The sequence below is a fragment of the Bufo bufo genome, chromosome 5, assembly GCF_905171765.1.
Source record: "Bufo bufo chromosome 5, aBufBuf1.1, whole genome shotgun sequence".
In the NCBI taxonomy this organism is placed as follows: domain Eukaryota; kingdom Metazoa; phylum Chordata; class Amphibia; order Anura; family Bufonidae; genus Bufo; species Bufo bufo.
This window is the reverse complement of record NC_053393.1, coordinates 154018372-154038053: the sequence shown is the minus strand read 5'-3', so window position 1 is coordinate 154038053 and position 19682 is coordinate 154018372. Positions and strand designations below refer to the sequence as shown.

Here is a 19682-nt window from a genome sequence, read left to right as displayed (position 1 = left end):
CCGAGCACTGGTGCACATTTGTTTTGCTCTCTTCTCAGCAATATGGAGGGGGTTAGGAGGAAGTCATAGAGGAGCCACATGTTTCAGGTAGCATCTGCACGGTTATATTTTACTGCCATAAAGAACTGAAAAGGAGTTGTTTCACTTCAGCAAACTGCATTTACCATGTAGACCAAGTTAATACAAGGCACTTACTAATGTATTGTGATTGTCCATATTGGCACCTCTGCAGGCTGATTCATTTTTCCATATTATACACGGCTCGTTCTCAGGGGTTAAGACCACCCAGTAATCCAGCAGTGGTGGTCATGCTTGCACACCATAGGAAAAAGGGCCGGCCTCTCTGGTGGCTGGGACTGTGCCTAAGCACACATGTGCAGCAGGGCCACCTCGTATCTGACCTGAAGCGGTGGCTGTAACCCCTGGAAACGATCAGCGTAGAGTGTGATGGAAAAATAAATCAAGCCAGCAAAGGAGGCAACATGGACAATCACAATACATTAGTAATTGCCTTGTAGGAGCGTAGCTCTTAGCAAGCTCTCCCTTTAATGCCACCAGATGAAAAGGTAACTATCCTATAAGTCAATGTTTACCCTATTAAACAGGCCTTTAGTCATGACTTGGATAATAATTAAGCCAGCACCTCATCTGCAGACAGCTGTTTCAAGGTGACTGCCCCTCATCAGTGCAGAGCAGAGTGTTAGGCTACTTTCACACTTGCGTTCCGAGCGGGTCCGTCTGGTGTCTGCACAGACGGATCCGCTCCTATAATGCAGACGATGGGATCCGTTCAGAACGGATCCGTCTGCATTATAGTTTAGAAAAAATTCTAAGTGTGAAAGTTGTTCAGACGTTTGAAAATTGAGCCATATTGTGTCAACTTCAAACGGATCCGTCCCCATTGGCTTACATTGTAAGTCTGGACGGATCCGTTTGCCTCCGCACGGCCAGGCGGACACCCGAACGCTTCAAGCTGCGTTCAGGTGTCCGCCTGCTGAGCGGAGCGAAGGCTGAACGCCGCCAGACTGATGCATTCTGAGCGGATCCGCGTCCACTCAGAATGCATTAGGGCAGTACGGATCCGTTCGGGGCCGCTTGTGAGAGCCTTCAAACGGAGCTCACAAGCGGAGCCCCGAACGCTAGTGTGAAAGTAGCCTTAGCTGGGTGAGAGGCCTAGGTCAGGATTCGGGGGATACTAGATCTCCTTATGGAGAGTGCCTAATTGCCGTGAGTAGTCTTATACACCAGGCAACACTCCTCTGGCTCCTTCTGTCTTGTATTAACTTTGTCTACATGAGACAAACCTTTAAGCCTGCACATGAAATGGTTTTGCACAGTTTCTATCACAAGAAGAGCAGGCATGGGGAGTTTCGCCAGCTACGCTAAGAGTTAAGCACATTACCCCACCAAATCGCTACAACAAGACGTTCAGTCCACACTCGGGAAACATTGGCCAATGATTTGCTAGTTTCTTCGGGCTGAAGAAGTGCCTGAGGGAAGGAATTTGACGTCAGAAGAAAAAGAACAACAACAACCTCAGTCATTGACCTCTCGTGTCAAATGAGGTGAACAGTAAACCTCAGTGAAGTCACGTGTCCTGTGCTGGGCCAATCCGCGCCGGGGCTGACAGCACGTCCACGCCTGGCAGAGAGAGAAGACACCCACTCATCTTGCCTGGGATCCCTTCGAAGTTACAGTGCAGAAATCACTGGGAAAGCACAGCACCGTCCTACCCCGACGGGTTAAACATGTTCATGAAATCTATACATATTTATCCCATTACTGAAATAAACCAGCCCTGGGTGTGCAGGAGCGTAGTGAGGTTGCAGCATTCATTGTTCGCTGGGAGGATTGCTGGCGGCTCGCCAACAACATTAACAACCCTATACACAGGAAAAATCAGGACCGAGCATGTTGCCTATTATTCTCAAAGCCCTGCCGCTGCATAGACAAGGCATGGAACCTGTCCTCAGGATTCCCAAGCAGGTCGTGTCTGAGGAGAAGTGTGCGGAAGCAGTGAGGAGTCATCTGAGGACATGGCCTAGTAGATGCTCATTAAGGGATTAAACTGGTTTATCTGTATAGGGAACAACCTGTGGCTGTGGAACCACACGTCCTGGACGGAGGGCGGCTACAACGACAAGATGTATAGGAATAGTTCTCAAGTGGAAATGGACCTGTGCTGGAGGTTTTTAAATCTCAAAAATGTCTATTCTTGTTGCGGTCTGGTCACACACCTATTGCAGATTTTTTTATTCGATTTGGGGGGGGGGGGGGGGGCAAAATCACCAATAAAATGTATAATTGTGGATTTTGCTGCAAATTTCCTGCAGACCCACAGCAAGAGTTTGCTTGCACTTATGACAGCACCGCGCAGTCACGATACACGCCCGCTGTGACACACGGGCAGCCCCAGACTGCTCGGCATCATTCTGCAACATTACCAACCACCACAGTAAGTTCTCGGTGGTTTAGCCAGCACTTGCCTGCGGTCTCCCGCTATACATCCCCAAGTGACACCCCCCCCCCCATAGAAAATCACCAGAAAGATCCGCAAGTGAATATTTCCACTGTTTCTTATGGGGCATTCACATGCCTGGATCCGTGAAACGCAGATAACTGATGTGCGTTCTGCATTTTGCGGATCAGCACACCCCCCTTTGTTAGAAATGCCTATTCCTGGTCCACGAAACGGACAACAATAGGAGTAAGTACATTTTCACTTTTTTCTAGGTATCCTAAAACTAGAAAAGCTGAAAATAGGTAGAAACAGGCCGCCCTGCTGCATTTCTCCGTCAATAAATCTATTTATTCTGGTGTAAAGAGCGAACCGTATATGCAACATGTGGATCTTTAACGGAGGATTCCCATCTCCGATACGGCACAGCACAGTGAGCTGCGTTGTTTCTGCGTCTCACAGACTAAAACTTGTATAGGAGTTACAGAAACAGTGTAGCACAATGGCCCAGATTTACTAATCCTAAAAATGGCGCAAGTCAGGGGTCAGCAACCTTCGGCACTCACTGCAGCTGCTGTGAAACTACAACTCCCAGCATGCACACTTATGCGAATGTTCTTGTAGCTCCTATCAAAGTAAAAAGGAGGATTCTGGGAGTTGTAGTTTCAGAACAGCAGGTTGCCGATCCCTGGCGTCAGCTTAGGCAGGCGGCACCAGATTCATCACACTTCTCTCGGCCTTTATACCAGCTACTGGTTGGCTTTCTTTGAGACAGATGTCTATGCCAGAATTGTGGCATAATTTTGGCCAAAAAAAATGGTGCCCTTCCCTGTGAAGCCCCCTTTCTGCTGAGCCCCACACCTTGCCAAGCATGTCAGAAAAAAGTGTAGAAACCTTAAATTCACCAAATTGCACTAATTTGCTCCATTTTCTAGTCAGATATATAGTCCTGACCACCTCTGGTCACCTTATCCAAGCAATACAGGCTCTGGACGGCCTCGTCCTAGAGACAGGTGTGCATCCTGAGGACATGCCATAAATGACTGAGATGGTAATACGGCTTAGACAAACAGGTATGCATATACAATCATGTAAAGGGGGTCATTTATCAAATCGGAAATACGCCTAAATTAGGCATACTTCAGGTGCAGATTGCAGCAGTTTAGGGCTACAGCTAACGATTATTTGAATAATCGATTAGTTGTCGATAATTTCATCGATTAATCGGGAAAAAACACTAAAGTGACAAAAAAAGGGGTTTATATGATTTTACTTGAAAAATTATGTTCAAAGGCCATATTAAAACAAATTGTGGATGGCACTGTTATGGAGGGGATCTGTGGATGGCACTGTTATAGGGGGGGGATCTGTGGATGGCACTGTTATGGCGGGGGGGGGGGGGGGATCTGTGGATGGCACTGTTATGGCGGGGGGGGGGGGATCTGTGGATGGCACTGTTATGGGGAGGGGGATCTGTGGATGGCACTGTTATGGGGAGGGGGATCTGTGGATGGCACTGTTATGGGGGGGGGGATCTGTGGATGGCACTGTTATGGGGGGGGGATCTGTGGATGGCACTGTTATGGGGGGGGGGATCTGTGGATGGTACTGTTATGGAGGGGATCTGTGGATGGTACTGTTATGGGGGGGGGGGGGGGATCTGTGGATGGTACTGTTATGGCGGGGGGGGGGGATCTGTGGATGGCACTGTTATGGCGGGGGGGGGGGGGGGGATCTGTGGATGGCACTGTTATGGGGAGGGGGATCTGTGGATGGCACTGTTATGGGGAGGGGGATCTGTGGATGGCACTGTTATGGGGAGGGGGATCTGTGGATGGCACTGTTATGGGGAGGGGGATCTGTGGATGGCACTGTTATGGGGGGGATCTGTGGATGGCACTGTTATGGGGGGGGGGGATCTGTGGATGGCACTGTTATGGGGGGGGGGGGGGATCTGTGGATGGCTATGCAATGGGGGGAGGGGGGGATCTATGGATGACACTATATAGCATCCTATGCTATATGTGTCATCCACAGATCTCCCCCATAGCAGTCTCATCCACAGACCCCCCCTCCCCATAACAGTGCCATACACAGATCCCCCTCCCATAACAGCCCTGGCTCCGCCACTCACAGTGGTATTCCTTAACCGGCAGTAACTTTTACTTTAAATCACTGCATCTTCTTTTACCTTACAATGAAGCTCCAGTAACAGGCAGAGCGGGCGGCGGCGTAACGTCACTCACTCACGTGACGCGCCTGCTCCACCTACTTTATGAATGAAGCAGAGGCGAAGCATGCGCGTCACGTGAGTAAGTGACGTTACGCCGCCCGCTCTGCCTGTTACTGGAGCTTCATTGTAAGCTAGTAAAGATGCAGTGATCTAAAGTTCAAGGACCCGCAGGCATAGCGCTTGACCGCCCGCATAGCAACGAATCGGCCGATTATTCGATAACGGGATTCGTTGACAACGAATCCCGTAAATCGAATATTATCGATAACGTCGATTAATCGTTGCAGCCCTACAGCAGCTACATGCGCCGCAATCTGCGTCATCTCCCCGCTCATGCCAGGTCTAAAATTGTGGGCATGGTGAGGGTGGGAGGTGTAGAAAAAGGCAGGAAGCTGTCTTACATTTAGAAGTGGCTTATGGAGAGGGCAGCTCCTCCTTATAACTTCGGCTGAATCACCACCAGCGATGGGATTTATTAAGACCGGCGTCTAAAATGCTGGTCTCAATAAATTCGCCCCAAAAACTCTACCTAGCAATGGCCAAGAGTTTATAAACTTTTAAACATACCTTCAACAAACTTTTCATAAATCAATAGTACAAGCAAATATAAGAAATCTTGTAATATATCTTACAACGCCTCTTTCTCCACTTATCAGCCACTTCTCCTCCTCCCTCCTGAACTGATCATTCACCCTCAATCCACTGCTAAAATCCATCTTGAGAGATGACTGAAGACAGACTATCCGCTCACTGAGGGATCAGGTTACATATGGAGAAAGAGAAAGAAGGAAGCAGTTGCAGAGTAAATACTGAGACACAGAAAACCTTCAGCAGCACCTTTGTGTATCTTATCTCACACCAGTGCTGGATTCACAGTCACATGCTTCTGGGTATGCGTGCTACAGAGAGGGGGCAGGATCTCCTCTTTCCATTGTGTGCAGTGTATTGGAAACCTCATAGCAGCTAGTCTACAATACTTCGGGAGCTGAGCTCAAGGAAAACTGACCATTAGAGATGGAGCTTGTAGACAGGAAAACTGGTGATAAATGTACACTACTAATATAGTCAGATATGGTGGTTTTCCTCATGGAAACACATTATTCTGAAAAGTCACCCGAAATGACAGGTTGCCTTTTTTTAAACCTCCAGACAAAATGAAGGACATTTACTAAGCAAAATGCATTAGAATTCTGGCTAATACTGCGCCAAAACCTTGGTTCACCTGCTAGGCACCACGTGTATTCTGCGTTTTAGACACTTTTTTGACAGTTTTAAAAACAGCTTAGAAAGGGAGGTGCAGCTAAGAGAACTCCTCTATTATTAACGGCGTGCGTCATTACTTTGAGCGAGTGTATTATTATAAGTATAAAGTAAGCCAGATGAGAGGAGGCAACCATGGGACAATTTTTGCGATTCTATTTATGTCTCCCCGCCGTCCGAGAGCCACATTTTTTTATTTTTCATTCACATAGCCATTTGACAGCTTATGTTTTGCGTGACAAGTTGTATTTTTATTTGGCACCATTTAATTTACCGTATCTTGTATTGGAATACAGGAAACATTTTAGTTAGGTGATATTGAAAAAAACAAAAAGGTTTTGCAATTCTGCCAAGGTTTTTTTGGGTTGGGTTATTGCAGCGTTCACTATGTGCTAACAATGAAATGATGACCTTATTCTGCGGGTCAGTACAATTACAGTGGTAAGCTGTTTTTATAGGTACAATTTTAAAGTGTATGACTTTTTGATCACTTTTTATAAAAAATTTTTGGGGGGGGGGGGGGTAACAAGGTGACCAAAAAATTGCAAGTCAAGCATTTTTATACTTTTATTTCCATTGTGGCATTAGCTATGCCCTTTTTAAATTATAACAGTTTGGACATTTTTGGATGAGGTGATACCGATGTTTATTGTTATATGTAAAATTGGGAAAGGAAGTGATCTGAATTTTTTATATTTTTGCGTTTTAAATATATATATTTTTTACTATAGGGGAGTTAAACATGCAATCTTCTGATCGCTTCTACCATAGACTGCAATAGAATACTATTGCAGACTATGGGATTTTTACAGGCTGCCTGTTAGGGCTTGTTCACATGACTGTGTGAAGCCCGTGCCCTTGCTGTGGACTGCAAACTGCGGTCCGCAATGCACGGGCACCGACCGGCAGCCGCATGGGGATCGCAGACCCATTCACTTGAATGGGCCCCCGATACGTCCGTTCCGCAAAAAGATAGAGCAAGTTCTATCTTTTTGCGGTGCGGAGGCACGGAACGGAACCCCAGAAAGCACTCCGCAGTGTTCTGTTCCGTATGTCTGGATTTGCACACCCATTGAAGTGAATGGGTCAGCATCCGTGATGCGGAATGCACACAATACGGTACCCTTGTATTGCAGATCCGCAAATGTGGTCCGCAATACGTCAACGGGAAGCACACGTGTGAATGAGTCCTTAGGGAATGTTCACACGACCGTATGGCTGTGGCCTCATGCACACAACTGTATGTATTTTGCAGGCCGCAAAAAAAATACGGATGACGTCCGCGTGCATTCCGTATTTAGCGGAACGGAACAGCTGGCCCCTAATAGAACAGTACTATCCTTGTCCGTAATGCGGACAATATTAGGACACGGAATGCACGCGGACTCATTGAAATTAATGAAAAATTAATGAAAAAAAACAGAACGGACATGGAAAGAAAATACGTTAGTGTGCATGAGGCCTTTTTCAGTGTTTTGCGGTCCGTTTTTTGTTTTAGTAGTGTTTCCGGTTCCATTCCGTTTTTCCGTATGACATATACAGTAATTACACAGAAAAAATTGGGCTGGGCATAAAATTTTCAATAGATGGTTCCGCAAAAGCGGAAAAGATACGGAAGACATCCGGAGTACATTCCATATGTGTTCCGTTTTTTGCGGACCCATTGACTTGAATGGAGCCACGGAACGTGATTTGCGGGCAATAATAGGACATGTTCTATCTTTGAAACGGAACGGAAAAACGGAAATGGAATGCATACAGAGTACATTCCGTTTTTTTTGCGGAACCTTTGAAATAAATGGTTCCGTATACGGAACTCCAAAAAAACGGACCGTATACAGAACGCAAAAAACGTTCGTGTGAACGAGCCCTTAGGCTGAGCTTCAAGCATAGCTTTAGGATCCATTTACACACCCGTAGTGTATTGCGGATCTGCAATACACCTAGGGTTGGGCGATATACCGGTATCACGATATACCGCGGTATTAAAAAAACTGCGATATGGCGATATCGCTGTTTCCAAAATACCGCGGTATTTTGTGACGTCATCAAAGCGGTCAGCTCACATTGTGCGCTGACCGCTTCTAAACGTGCGCCCGCCCGCCGCTGCACCTTGCATAGCGCTGCCGCTGAGTAACATTACTTCCTCTCGCTCCTGGCCTGGCTCCTTCTTGCTCCGCCTCCCTTAGTCAAGTCTCCACCCACCATCTGACATCATCACCGTCGTCACCCACCGGCTCTATTGTATATGTGGCGATGGCGAATCGATCCCCTGTGTGAGTACTGGTGTCTCTGGAGAGACTTTTCCTGCAGCTGCCTCACTAGTGTGTGCTCTGGTGACGAAATTATAAACTTACTACTTCCCGCAGCGGCCGCCCCGGCTCTCCCTCCTCCTTGCTCCCATATTCAAATCTCTGCCCACCGGCATCTGATGTCAGAATCAGAGCACACAAGCGAGGCAGCCGCGGGAAAGGTATATCGCAAAGTATTACTGCATGTATGGTGGCCTGTGGCCACAAGACCTTATTATAACACCTCCTTGTGGCCCCCCATACAGTGTAACGCCACCTTGTGGCCCCCCATACAGTGTAACGCCTCCTTGTGGCCCCCCATACAGGGTAACGCCTCCTTGTGGCCCCCCATACAGGGTAACGCCTCCTTGTGGCCCCCCATACAGTGTAACGCCTCCTTGTGGCCCCCCATACAGTGTAACGCCTCCTTGTGGCCCCCCATACAGTGTAACGCCTCCTTGTGGCCCCCCATACAGTGTAACGCCTCCTTGTGGCCCCCCATACAGTGTAACGCCTCCTTGTGGCCCCCCATACAGTGTAACGCCTCCTTGTGGCCCCCCCATACAGTGTAACGCCTCCTTGTGGCCCCCCCATACAGTGTAACGCCTCCTTGTGGCCCCCCCATACAGTGTAACGCCTCCTTGTGGCCCCCCCATACAGTGTAACGCCTCCTTGTGGCCCCCCATACAGTGTAACGCCTCCTTGTGGCCCCCCCATACAGTGTAACGCCTCCTTGTGGCCCCCCCATACAGTGTAATGCCTCCTTGTGGCCCCCCCATACAGTGTAACGCCTCCTTGTGGCCCCCCCATACAGTGTAATGCCTCCTTGTGGCCCCCCATACAGTGTAATGCCTCCTTGTGGCCCCCCCATACAGTGTAACGCCTCCTTGTGGCTGTCCCCATACAGTGTAACGCCTCCTTGTGGCTGTCCCCATACAGTGTAACGCCTCCTTGTGGCCCCCCCATACAGTGTAACGCCTCCTTGTGGCCCCCCCATACAGTGTAACGCCTCCTTGTGGCTGCCCCCATACAGTGTAACGCCTCCTTGTGGCCCCCCCATACAGTGTAACGCCTCCTTGTGGCTGTCCCCATACAGTGTAACGCCTCCTTGTGGCTGTCCCCATACAGTGTAACGTCTCCTTGTGGCTGCCCCCATACAGTGTAACGTCTCCTTGTGGCTGCCCCCATACAGTATAACGTCTACTTGTGGCCCCCCATACAGTATAACGTCTACTTGTGGCCCCCGATACAGTATAACGTCTCCTTGTGGCTGCCCCCATACAGTATAATGTCTCCTTGTGGCCCCCCCCATACAGTATAACGTCTCCTTGTGGCTGCCCCATACAGTATAATGTCTCCTTGTGGCCCCCCCATACAGTATAACGTCTCCTTGTGGCTGTCCCCATACAGTATAACGTCTCCTTGTGGCTGCCCCCATACAGTATAACGTCTCCTTGTGGCCCCCCCATACAGTATAACGTCTCCTTGTGGCCCCCCCATACAGTATAACGTCTCCTTGTGGCCCCCCATACAGTATAACGTCTCCTTGTGGCTGCCCCATACAGTATAACGTCTCCTTGTGTTTTTTTTTTTCTTTTAAACGGGTATTTATCGCGATATATATCGTTATCGCGATAAATTTTTTAATATCGTTATCGTCTGAATATTTTTGATATCGTCCAACCCTAAATACACCCGGCCGGCACCCCCATAGAAATGCCTATTCTTGTCCGCAATTGCAGACAATAGGACATGTTCTATTTTTTTCCCGAAGCTGCGCACACTCCTCCCCCATCCATTCCTGCCCCATAGAGAATGAATGGGTCCGCACCCGTTCCGCAGAATTGCGGAACGGGTGCGGACACATTTACAGAGGTGTGAATGGACCCTTAGGCCTCATCCACACGAATGTGCGCTGGCAGCTCCGCGCACGGACACCATCTGTGCGGTTGCTGCAGATGGATGCAAACCCAATCAACTTGAATAGGACAGTGATTCTTCCGCACCTCAAAAATATAGAACATGTTGAAGTGAATGGGTCCGCATCCGTGATACGGTGTTCACAAAGCGGTTTCACCACGGGGGCGCCAATCGGAGGACAGAGGGATCCCCCTCCCTCTAACTGCTCAGATTCAGTGGTCGCTAAATGATCGATCCTGGTCATTGTGGCCAGTTGTCTGCTATATAAGGCCTCTTTCATACGGTCAGTATTTTGCATCAGTATTTGATCAGAAGTTGAAAGCCAAAAGCAGGAGTGGGTCCAAAACACAGATAGGATGCAAATATTTCCATTAGGGCTCATGCACACGATCATGTGCCCCCTGTGGCCGTATTGCGGCCCGCAATACACGGGCCCCGGCCGTGTGCATTCCGCATCACGGACCCATTCATTTGAATGGGTCCGCAATCACGGAGATGCGGAACGGAGGCATGATTCGGAACCCCACGAAAGCACTACGGAGTGCTTCCGTGGTGTTTATGGCCGTGCCTCCGCACCGCAAAAAAGTAGCGCATGCACTACTTTTTTGCGGTGCGGACTGTCGGATGCGGATCCCATTGAAGTGAGTGGGTCTGCGATCCGCATGCGGCTGCCCCACGGTCTGAGCACAGAGCCCTTACACTGTATGGCTACTTTTACACTAGCGTTCGGGGCTCCGCTTGTGAGTTCCGTTTGAAGGGGCTCACAAGCGGCCCCGAACGGATCCGTCCAGCCCTAATGCATTCTGAGTGGATGCGGATCCGCTCAGAATGCATCAGTCTGGCTCCGTTTGTCCTCCGCTCCGCTCAGCAGGCGGACACCTGAACGCAGCTTGCAGCGTTCAGGTGTCCGCCTGGCCGTGCGGAGGCAAACGGATCCGTCCAGACTTACAATGTAAGTCAATGGGGACGGATCCGTTTGAAGTTGACACAGTATGGCTCAATTTTTGCATTATCATGAACAAAAAAAAAAAACAAAAAAAAAAAAAAAAAAGAATTTTTTTTTTTTGTTCATGGTAATGCAAACGGATCCGTTCTGAACGGATCTAAACGTTTGCATTATAGGTGCGGATCCGTCTGGGCACATACCAGACGGATCCGACCTAAACGCAGGTGTGAAAGTAGCCTATCTCTGTTTTGGACCCACTCCTGTTTTTGGCTAAGGCTACTTTCACACTAGAGTTCGGAGCGGATCCGTCTGATGTTTCATCAGACGGATCGGCTCCGATAATGCAGACGTTCGCATCCGTTCAGAACGGATGCGTCTGCATTAAAACTTAGAAAATTTTCTAAGTGTGAAAGTAGCCGGAGCGGATCCGTTCAGACTTTACATTGAAAGTCAATGGGGAACGGATCCGCTTGAAGATTGAGCCATATTGTGTCATCTTCAAGCGGATCCGTCCCCATTGACTTCCATTATAAGTCAGGACGGATCCGCTCGCCTCCGCACGGCCAGGCGGACACCCGAACGCTGCAAGCAGCGTTCAGGTGTCCGCTCACTGAGCGGAGCGGAGGCTGAACGCTGGCAGGCGGATGCATTCTCAGTGGATCCGCCTCCACTGAGAATGCATTAGGGCCAGACGGATGCGTTCGGGGCCGCTCGTGAGCCCCTTCAAACGGAGCTCACGAACGGACGCCCGAACGCTAGTGTGAAAGTAGCCTTACAAATACTGATGGAAAATACTGACCGTTGTGAAAGGGGCCTTACACAGCCAGAACCCACCGCTCCACACATACCCTTGGCGTCACCACTGCCGTATGTGCCTCAGTGGCAACCCTGTTAATAAGCCTGCCCAATTGTAAAGGAGTTGACACCAGCCTCCTAAGACAAAAAGGTGAACTCGTCACTTTCCAGTGTCTGCAACTTGTATATTCATTAACTTATCTAATGCCGAATATCTGCTACAAACAGGTAAAACGTAAACCACATTCGCTCTACATCCCACTTACAATTAAAAAAAATAGCTGTACCGCCACTTAATGATTAAACTCTGTAAATCTCAAACCAGTAGAAGGTGAGAAGCAGCCCTTCACCTACATAGAGAGACCATGTTCTGGAGGTGGCGGAGAGTCTCTCTAGAATCCTGCATCTTCCCCTAGAAGCACGAGATACTACAGCCCCCTTGCAATGAATGGGAGAGTCCCACAATTAAAGAGGTCAGGCTATGATGCTCGGATAAATCCCCCCACAACAATGTCTTTCTGACATGCAAAAGATATTAGGGTCCAGTCCGGTTAGTCCCCAAAAGCCTTGCCTCGCCTGGAACATTGGTGGCATATCGCAATGACATGCCACCAATGTCAGAGAGGTAAGGGTTCCAGAAGTTCGTGCTGTGCATGCTTAGCCATCCTCCATTCATTCCTATGGAAGCGCCAAAAATAGCTGAGTGGTGCATTCGACTATTTTCGGAAATCCCGTAGAAATTAGTAAAGGGCACTCCGCGCAAGCCTGGCCACCGCTCCATTCACTTCCGTGGAACGGCCGGAAATTGTGGAGCCAGTGCTCAGCTATTTTTGGTCTCCAATTCTCTGACTGTGGGTCAGTGGAAAAACAAGGATGTGTGAATAATGTACACTGCAAAATCATTGGATACATGCGCTGTCCATGGAGCGCACAGACAGTGAACAGCCATGGTTCGACAAGGTGTGAATAAGCCCCTAATGATGAGACTTTTCAATCCCATGCCATTCCAGCGCTGCCTCTCCGATGCTCCCAGAAGTCTTTGTTTCTGGCCACCGACTTCTTCACGTGACTGCTGCAGCCAATGGCTGGCCTCAGCAGTCATGTGCGGTAGACACCTCCGTCATCACTGCAGCGCCGGAAACTAAGACAGCGAGCACTAGGGCGACGGCACTGGAAAGAAACAGGATTAAACAGGTATTACCTTTTTTTTTTTTTTTTTTTAACCATTTCCAGCCTTTAACCCAATTTCTGGTGCCTTACAAAAACCATTTAAGGTATTCAAAATAGCGATTTTTGTGTGAAAAATAAGCAGTTTAATCCAGTACCTACTAAATATATGAAGTTTTCAAAATCTCATGTACATGATGCGGAAATCTTATGCACTGAAATTGACCTGCAGGGCGGATTTTGAAATCTGCAGAACGTCAATTGTTTGTCAGGCTACTTTCACACTAGCGTTCAGAGCGGGTCCGTCTGATGTTTCATCAGACGGATCCGCTCCTATAATGCAGACGTTCGCATCCGTTCAGAACGGATCCGTCTGCATTATAACTTAGAAAAATTTCTATGTGTGAAAGTAGCCGGAGCGGATCCGTCCAGACTTTACATTGAAAGTCAATGGGGGACGGATCCGCTTGAAGATTGAGCCATATGGTGTCATCTTCAAGCGGATCCGTCCCCATTGACTTCCATTATAAGTCTGGACGGATCCGCTCGCCTCCGCACGGCCAGGCGGACACCCGAACGCTGCAAGCTGCGTTCAGGTGTCCGCTCCCTGAGCGGAGCGGAGGCTGAACGCTGGCAGACTGATGCATTCTCAGCGGATCCGCCTCCACCGAGAATGCATTAGGGCCGGACGGCTGCGTTCGGGGCCGCTCGTGAGCCCCTTCAAACGGAGCTCACGAGCGGACACCTGAACGCAGGTGTGAAAGTAGCCTCAGTTTTTTTCAGAAGTGTCCGGACGAGAATTGCTACAAACTAGATGAGCAAAGCGAACTTCGGATGTTACATCTAAAGTCGCTTCGTTCAAAACTTCGGATTAATACTGTACGGAGATCAGTCTTCATGCAGTATTAGAATGTATGGGCTCCGATGCACCAAAGTTAGTTATTCGCGAAGTCGTGCGCGATTTCGTTGAATGACTTTGGTAATTGATTTTTAAAGTGGAAAACCACTTCAAAACCGAACTTGGCTTCTGTTCTGACTGATATCTCAGAACTGAAGCAGAGTTCGGTTTGAAGTTTTAAAGTGGCTTTCCACGACTTCGCGAATAACTAACTTTGGCGCATCAGAGCCCATACATTCTAATACTGTATGGAGACGGATCTCCATACAGTATTAATCCGAAATTTTGAACGAAGTGACTTTGGATGTAACAGCTGAAGCTCACTCCGCTCAACTCTGCTAAAAACTGGAGGGAATTTAATCACGAGAGGAATATTTGAAGTCTTTTTGCTTGGGTCGGTGTTGTACTTTATGCCACATTTATCAAATGTCACACGTTGTTTGATAAATCTGTCTCATCCTTAGGGCTCATGCCCACGACTGTTGCCCCGCAAATCTGGAGATGCGGTGCGGAACGAAACTGAAGCATTACGAAGTGCTTCCGTGGGGTTCCGTTCCGCAAAAAAGTACTACATGCACTACTTTTTTGTGGTGCGGACTGTCGGATGCGGATCGCGGACCCCATTCAAGTGAATGGGTCTGCGATCCGCATGCGGCTGCCCCACGGTCGTGCCGGTGGATTGCGGAACGCAGCACAGGCGCTGATCGCTTAAAAAAAAGTGCAAAAAAAAGTCACAAATATTTTTGAGCAAGTGTGGCAAAAAAAGTCACAAAAGCTCAACTGTGTGACTTTTTGAAGCCAGAATTCTGGAGTGAAGCCATGATAAATCAGGGCCATTCACTTTGCTGGTAATGTGGGTTTGTCATGCCAAAATATACGATGGTAAGTCCGCCGGCCTCTCTGGTGACTGGGACCGTGGGAGTACGCATAGGTACACACGCGCAGCAGCTCCTGTCCCGGCCACCTGATCTCTGCGCTGCAGCGGTGTTCGTAACGCCTGGATATGAGCTGTGTATAATGTGAATCCAGCCAGCAACGGAGGCAATATAGACAATCACAATACATTAGTAAGAGCCTTGTATTAACTTTGTCTACATGATAAATGCCATTTAAAAAGAACTGGAGGAGCTTCTGTGAAGACTAGCCTACTGGGGATAGGTGACCAAGCGAAATACATTCGAGCACCTAGACAATCCTTTCCCAGCCCTGGGTCACTCATGAAGCACCACCTAAGGCTGGCATCTTGTCACAGGACATTAGGCTAACCACCTTGCACCTCAAGTCAAGTTGGGTTTTTCCAGATAGATATGCAAAATTAGCTCTCTTTCCAAAAAAGAAAAGAAAGCTGAGCATCTAATGCCACCGGATGTAAGGTAGCCATCCTGTAAGTCAAAACAGGCCTTGAGACATCATTTAGGTTTATAGTTAAGCCAGCATCTCATCTGCAGACAGCCGTTTTGGGGCAGACCAGAAAGAACTGGCTTAACTGGGGTACTATTTCTCGGTATGGAGAGTGTCTAGTGGGTGTAAGGGGGTCTTAAAGCCAGGCAATGCTCTTCTGGGAAAACTGTATGCAAAATAGCTCTCTTTCAAAAAAGAAAAGTAAGGCTACTTTCACATCTCCAGTCTGAATGCTCTGGATCTGGCGCTGCCTGATGCGGACAGAATGTTCACCGGCCCCATTGGGTATAATGGGGTCCAGCGGAGATCCGTACGCATTCCAGCAGAGAATCGGCCAGACACAAACCGCTGCATGTATCCAGCTGATCCTCCGCTTGTCTGCCAGAGAGACTGTGCCCAGTCATCTGGTGGCATTAGAGGCTCAGCTTCCTGACCTATAAGACGCCTTGTACCACTGGGCGCTCTCCATAAGGAGACATAGCACCCACCCAATGTCCGTAAAGATAAAATGCAGCAAAATAAAGGGATATAACTCTGTACTAACTGTATATTTTGCTGACTGATTTATCAGACACGTCCATCATATATAAGATAAGGAACGGATCAGTATTCTGTAACTGTTCACACTACAGCACCATGATCCCAATGAGCCCTGAAGGGTACCACTGACTATGGGGTCTGTCAGGTTTCCTGAAACGTAGCAGTAGGGTTGGGCGAGATCAAAAATATTCCCATGATAGCAATATTAAGAAATTTTTTGCGATAACGATATATATGGCGATAAATACCCATTTAAAAGAAAAAAAAAAACATATAACTAGAGTATACAGTAATGTCTCCTTGTGGCCCCCAGACATTATACAGTAATGTCTCCTTGTGGCCCCCAGACATTATACAGTAATGTCTCCTTGTGGCCCCCAGACATTATACAGTAATGTCTCCTTGTGGCCCCCAGACAATATTCAGTAATGTCTCCTTGTGGCCCCCAGACAATATTCAGTAATGTCTCCTTGTGGCCCCCAGACAGTAATGTCCCCCATACTGTGGGGACAACAAGGCGACATCATACGGTATGGGGGCCACAAGGAGACATTACTGTATACAGTATAACAGCTTCATGAAGACACCACTTGTCACAGACACATAGTGAATGGGCATTTACCTCAGTACAAGCCGTGCCCAGTGTATGGGCAGTTATAGAAGCTATTACCTCAGGTTGGTTGGCGCTCTATGCTCTGGTACCATCTAGCCACCATGTGTGGACACCTATAGATCACTGTATACAACTAGTTCCTTCACTTCAGCTGTGTGGTATGTGAGAATGTGTGGGCAGCTAAGGATCCCACAGTATAGGCGGTATTATGTGGGCACAGTGTGTGGACAGTGTAGCAGTTTGTAGGCAGCCATAGCTCCAACAGTATAGCAGGTACTGTGTGGCGCAGAGTGCAGACTGCTATATTTCCCAGAGTATAGCTGGTACTACGGAACAGCTAAGGTTCCCACAGTAGAAGCATTATTATGTGGGCACAGTTTGAGGACAGCTACAGTTCCCCGAGTGTAGCCAGTAATATCAGAGCAGTGTCTAGGCAGTCATAGCTCCAACAGTATAGGCGGTATTACGTGGGCAATGTGGCACAGGATCTCAAAACCTGAATAAAACGCTTCTGTTTCATTTAGTACATCTGGATGCATCCGTTTCGTATCCGGTTGTATTAAACAGAAACAGAACAAACCAGATCCGACATTAAAATCATTGTAAGTCAGTGGGTGCAGGATTTTTATTTACCGACAAAAAATGACCTGGCACTATTGACTTACATGCCAGATCTGAACAAATCGGAAGGGAGCGCATCCTGATCTGGTTTGCATGGTTTTGTCCCCCTTGACAATGATTGGGTAAAAAACGGAAGCGTTTTGCCTCGGGTTTGGGATCCATTGCCGGATGTTAAAACCAGAATGCAAAACGCCTTCGTATACTGAAGCTAGTACTGTGTGGGGAACAGTGTAGCTGGCACCATAAAGGGCAGAGCGTTGGGCAGCTACATTTCCATCAGAAATGACTACCGGCATAGTTCCCCCAGTGTAGCTGGTACTACGTGGGCACCATAGGTGGGCAGCTATACATCCCTCTATGTGTGCCCCTGCTAACATGCCACTACAGAAGCAGTTGAATTACCTGTACAGGGGACAGCACGGCTGGGGAGGTGACCGCAGGGGAGGCTGCCAGCACCATGTGACCATTAGTCTCCAGACAGGGGGGCTGAGGGTCATTCTTGACGGACACTAGCAAAACACAGTCCGAGGGCTCGGTGGGCCGCACACATAGTCTCTTGGGGGAGGGTGGGCTGCACGTTTCTCCGGGCGGGTTGGCCTCGTGTAGCGGCCTCTTGGTGGGCAAATCGGGCTTGAGGTCGGGCACACCACCAGGACTGGGTAGGATATAAGAGTTGCCGGAGGCTTGTGCTGACCTGTGCCTTGTACCATTTACATTGTCCATGAAGTAGGGGGGCCCCAGTTTGGTGCCAATGCCGGCTATGCTGTTGAGCGTAGCCACGGACACAGCGCCAATGCAGTGGTTGGTGTAGGTCTTGGACAGCTTGGCAGCCTTGGACAGCATCTGCATACGAGTGCCCAACAGGTTCTTGCCAATGGCCTTGTTCTCGTACCAGGTGACGTCGGCCTCGCTGCAGTGGTCCCGGGGCCGCTGGAAGAACGCTTTGCACAGTGGGTTGCGCTTGGCCAGGTACTTGACAAAGCTGGCATAGGGGCAGAACTCGGTGCCAGTCTCGTACATACGGGGAAGGTTCTCCTCATCGCCATCTGAGGTGGCGGTTCCACCGGGCGCTCCGCGCTTCTTACCCCATGACGAAGAGCGGGACTTGTGATAGGGCCCCAAGGCCTTGAAGTAGACAAATCGCCTGCCGTCTTCGTCCATGGCCAGGCCAAAGGAGTCCTCCTCCAGCTCCCGCTGGTTCTCCCTGCCCCGGGTGCAGAAGTACATGCAGGTCTCGAACCAGACCTTGTTGAGGAGCCCGAAAGGCGTGGAGGCGCTGAAGACGCAGGAGGTGTAGAGCTTGCGCAGGTCAGCCCGGGTGATGGCCTGCTTCTGCACCACCGGGCCGGCCCCCTGCTCCTCCAGCTTGCGGATGACGGCGGCCAGGGTCAGGTTGGCGCTCCGCAGCTCGGGGTCCTTGGTGAGGTCCAGGGTGCGGCAGTAAGGCGGCTCGTTCAGGTAGCGGTTCAGGGACGAGCGGATGCTGATGAGGGAAGACTTGCTGTACAGCTGGCCGCTCTTGGAGCGCGCCTCGGCGTAGAAGGAGCGCAGCACCCGGCACAGCGCCTCCTTGTCCATGCTCTCGAAGTCCGGGCTCTGCGCCTTCTCGCTCAGGTACTCCCGGAAGATGCGCACCGCGTAGCGGGTGGCCAGGCGGGTGTTCTCGCTCAGCCTGGCTCGCTCGGGGCGCTCGGAGGAGGGGGAGCCCGCACAGCCGGCTCCGTCCACGCCGCCCCCCGCAGCCCCGAGCTGCAGCAGCAGAGGCTCCACATCCTCCACCACTATGCCGGGGCGCAGGCCGGGCGGCAGCATGGGGCGCTGAGCGGAGGGGTGCGGGACTATGGGGCGGCTGTAGGGGCTCTCCAGCAGCGCCCCGTCCTCCCACTCCAGCTGGATTTCATCCTCGTCCTCCAGCTCCTCATCCTCCAGCAGCAGCAGCTCGTCGTCATCCTCCTCCTCATCATCATCATCATCATCATCATCATCCCCGGTGATCTGGACCTCCTGGATCTCATCTTCTTCTTCATCCTCCTCTTCTTCTTCCTCCTCCTCGCCAGCGCTGCCCGGCTGTAAGCGGTGCTGAGCCGCCCGGGGGTCGCTGTCTGCGGTGGCCGGGTTGCAGTCGCCGCTGCCAGGCATCCTCGCCATATTGCCTCTTTATTCCCCGCTGCCTGCTGTGTATACGAGGCTGTGCCGCCTCTCTCTGCCAGTCCCTGGGCCCGGGCGCATGCGCTATATTGGACCGCGGCTGCCTGGGTGTAATGACCTTCACAGACCGGGGGGAGGGGACGGGGGCGGGCGGCTGTGGAGGCAGCCTGTGCCCGGGGGAGGAGGAGGAGGGCTGCGCCGGCCCCGCGCTCTGTTATTATTATTACCGCACACGTGTAGGGACGCGGTGTGTGCGGTGCCACACGTGTGCCCTTCTCTATACTGCTGGTACATAGAGTGGCCCCAAACCACAGACCTGACAAGTTATCTGCAGAATCCGTCCTTTCCGTTCTCCTGCTGCTCAACGGAGTCGGAGAAACGGTGATGTGAA

General features: G+C 49.9%; 1 protein-coding gene across 1 annotated transcript in view; it reads right to left on the bottom strand.

The window, feature by feature from the left end:
* The window catches only part of KCTD1 (potassium channel tetramerization domain containing 1), a 68396-nt gene extending 48975 nt beyond the window's left edge, over positions 1-19421 (bottom strand). Inside the window, exon 1 of the mRNA XM_040432960.1 lies at positions 17546-19421. Within this exon, the coding sequence (XP_040288894.1) occupies positions 17546-19291 (1746 nt within the window). The 5' untranslated portion in view covers positions 19292-19421. The remainder of the gene's footprint in view (positions 1-17545) is intronic.
* Between the last annotated feature and the right edge of the window lie 261 nt (positions 19422-19682).